This window comes from Centruroides vittatus, unplaced genomic scaffold (assembly GCF_030686945.1).
Source record: "Centruroides vittatus isolate TY-2023 unplaced genomic scaffold, ASM3068694v2 contig_577, whole genome shotgun sequence".
NCBI classification, from domain to species: Eukaryota; Metazoa; Arthropoda; class Arachnida; order Scorpiones; family Buthidae; genus Centruroides; species Centruroides vittatus.
In genome coordinates this window covers 1,511,936-1,514,836 of record NW_027122345.1, presented here as the reverse complement: position 1 = coordinate 1,514,836, position 2,901 = coordinate 1,511,936, and the positions used below count along the sequence as shown (strand labels likewise).

At 27.1% G+C, this 2,901-nt stretch overlaps 1 protein-coding gene across 2 annotated transcripts in view; it reads left to right on the top strand.

The window, feature by feature from the left end:
* Positions 1-284: 284 nt before the first annotated feature.
* Positions 285-2,901, top strand: part of LOC136979082 (protein VAC14 homolog) — an 80,517-nt gene continuing 77,900 nt past the window's right edge. The window contains exon 1 of one of the 2 annotated variants that reach the window (XM_067274991.1): positions 285-492. In XM_067274991.1, coding sequence (XP_067131092.1) covers positions 392-492 — 101 coding nt within the window. In that variant the 5' untranslated portion in view covers positions 285-391. The remainder of the gene's footprint in view (positions 493-2,901) is intronic. The other variant, XM_067274990.1, reaches the window with a different exon arrangement.

Here is a 2,901-nt window from a genome sequence, read left to right as displayed (position 1 = left end):
GAGGAAATGACGTCACGGAAGCATAATGCAAAATTTTTCGTTTGTTAATTTTTTTAAATGCAATAAAAATATCGTAAATATATATATATATTATTTTAAAATATTAAAAATACTTACGATAATACTAAAAATAGATAATTATTATCGAAAATAAAATTATATATTAATTTACAAATAAATAAAAGTTATATTTTAATAAGTTTGACTTTAACATATAAATGAAATTTATATTTGAATTTGAAATATTAATTCGATTAAATTAATGTTTTAATCGATGTTTCTGTATCTTGTTTGCGAATTAGCTCGTGTTAGCAGGAGGTGTGACAGCAGCGCGTGAACACGGAAAGAGGATCTTCTGTTTTGGGAATTGTTCTAGGAATAAACATTTGAGATGTCCGAGAAAGATTTTGCTCCTCTAAGTGCAGCTTGTGTTCGTGCTTTGAACGATAAAATGTACGATAAAAGGAAAGCTGCTGCCTTGGAAATAGAGAAGTAAGTTTGAAAAAGAAGTTTTCGAGTAATAAACTTCAAGGAAAAAAAATCTTTTTATTTAATGGAAATAAAATATTCTACTATATTGACAAACGTTTGAATTATAAAAATATCAAAGTATAATATCCTTTAATCGATGTTTTGTAGGAAAATTTGAGACTAACTGCTCTGATGTACAATACCAACAATTCGTTTGATGCTACGAAGGATCTATTAAAGTATTCTGCAATGTAAATGATATATTAAAAATGTTTTAAAGTATATGAAAACAGTATAGATTAATTTATAAGATATTTTAATCCATTTATTTGTATGTTCACATGTGTACAATGTACAATACCTTCTATTACACATGTATGTATTCTTAGCTCAAATTATAAGTCAATCTATACTTTTATACTGTTTGAGACCTACAAGAAAAAGATTAACATCATTATTACTAGTATAACTTCTTGATTGAAAAGTTAATTCTAAATTTTTATAACAACAACTACTTTTATTATAGATTGTGTTTGTCACAAGTTGTTATATTGTATTAATATATTTATAAATTTATTTATTTATTTTGATTTCGTTTTGCCTTTAAAAAATTTTTGAAAATGCTCAAGTTCTTTGATATTTTTTATATTTATCTTTTATATAATTTTGTATTATATATAGAGATTTTTATCATAGGTATCAATGAATTAAGAGAAGGAAGACGACAGTAATTCGATAACTTATAGTATTAGAGTTAATCTCTTTATAATAGCCACACTTTTCATTTGGATTAATGTATTATTTACACATATAAACAATTCCATAAACCCAATTCATTTTAATTAAAGCCAGATAATGTGCTGAATTATTGGGTTATAATAAAGCTAAAAGCTAATTCTGGTGATTCAGCACATTGTCTGGCTTTAATTTATTATTTACTTTATTGACTTATAAATGATTATAATAAATTCAGTATTGATTTTGATAGTTTAAATTAAAGCCAAATTGATGTAGGCAATTTAAAATTTAACAAAACATAAAAATATTGAAGAAAACACATATATTGATATAATATATCTAATTATAATGTTTGTCTAATATGTTCTAAGCACTTTTTTATAAAATAAGGGTAAAAGTTTACAATTGCTACATTGCACATTTTTTCTTAATTTTTTTAAAAGAGACATTACTAATAGACATCTAAACAGATAGAATTTTACAATATTTATTCATTTCTAATAAGTGTGGATTGAAATGAAAAAAGAAAATGATGTATTAAAGAAATTTAGGAAATAACATTATGAATGAAAATCAACATTTTTAGATTGACTTCTTGTCACGATTCCATAACTGATTTTCAAAAATTACATCTAGTCAGTAATTTCCCAAAATTGGTTCTTTAACATTTCAGTGCCAAAATTGCCTTGGAACATTCTACACTGCCTGATCCAATATGCCAGGGATGCTCATATACAGGGTGGGCCAGCGAAAACGAAACGGCAGAGTGTTCGTGTTCGTTCAAGCAAAGCGCTCGGACAGGTCGATCTTTTGCTCGAGGGAACATCTTTTGCAATAAAGTTTTTGCAATTCTGAATACAAAAGACAACAAAAAATTTTAAAAACTCATTTATTTTGTATTAACTAAACAAACATTTATTTCGAAAAAAATGTTTGTTTAGTTAATATTCAGAATCGCAAAAACTTTATTGCAAAAGATGTCCCCTCGAGAGTAAAATCGACCTGTCCGAGCGCTTTGCTTGGACGAACACGAACACTCTGCCGTTTCGTTTTCGCTGGCCCACCCTGTATATCCTCAAGTTTTGTTTATATTATCACTTGGAGAAAATTTAATCCTTTGTTTACAAGAAAGAAAATTTATTTTTATTGTTTATTGCACACTTCAAAGAATATATTTCATCTGTTGGTTTTGTATTAGTATTCTGTATATTAATTAAACAAAAACTAAAATAAACAAAATACACAAAACATAAAAAGTCAACCTTCATCAAGGAATCAGCTTAATTTAATCTCCAAAATATTTTTAGGGAAAATTTCTTCCCATCATCAGCAGTACACAATGAATACATCTTTTTGAACATTCTTTTTGGAATGATACAACCAATGTTCTTTTTCACAAAATTTTGGCTTTTGTGTAGATGTAGTGATAGGTGTGACTAGGTAACATGAGGTATGCCATGTCTAGTGAAATACATCCAAGTTATTCATTCCATCACATTCAGATTCAAAATCACCAAACACCAACCATTTGTTCTATTTTCTTTTCATCAATTTAATTTAAATTCTTGCCAACCATTATACCCCTCCTTTCTTATGATATCAGACTCATAAACTACCTATCATCTAACTACCATTCCACTTTTTAAAAAATTTTACAGCTTTCCTCCCTCACCTCCTTTAACTTCTGTCTTT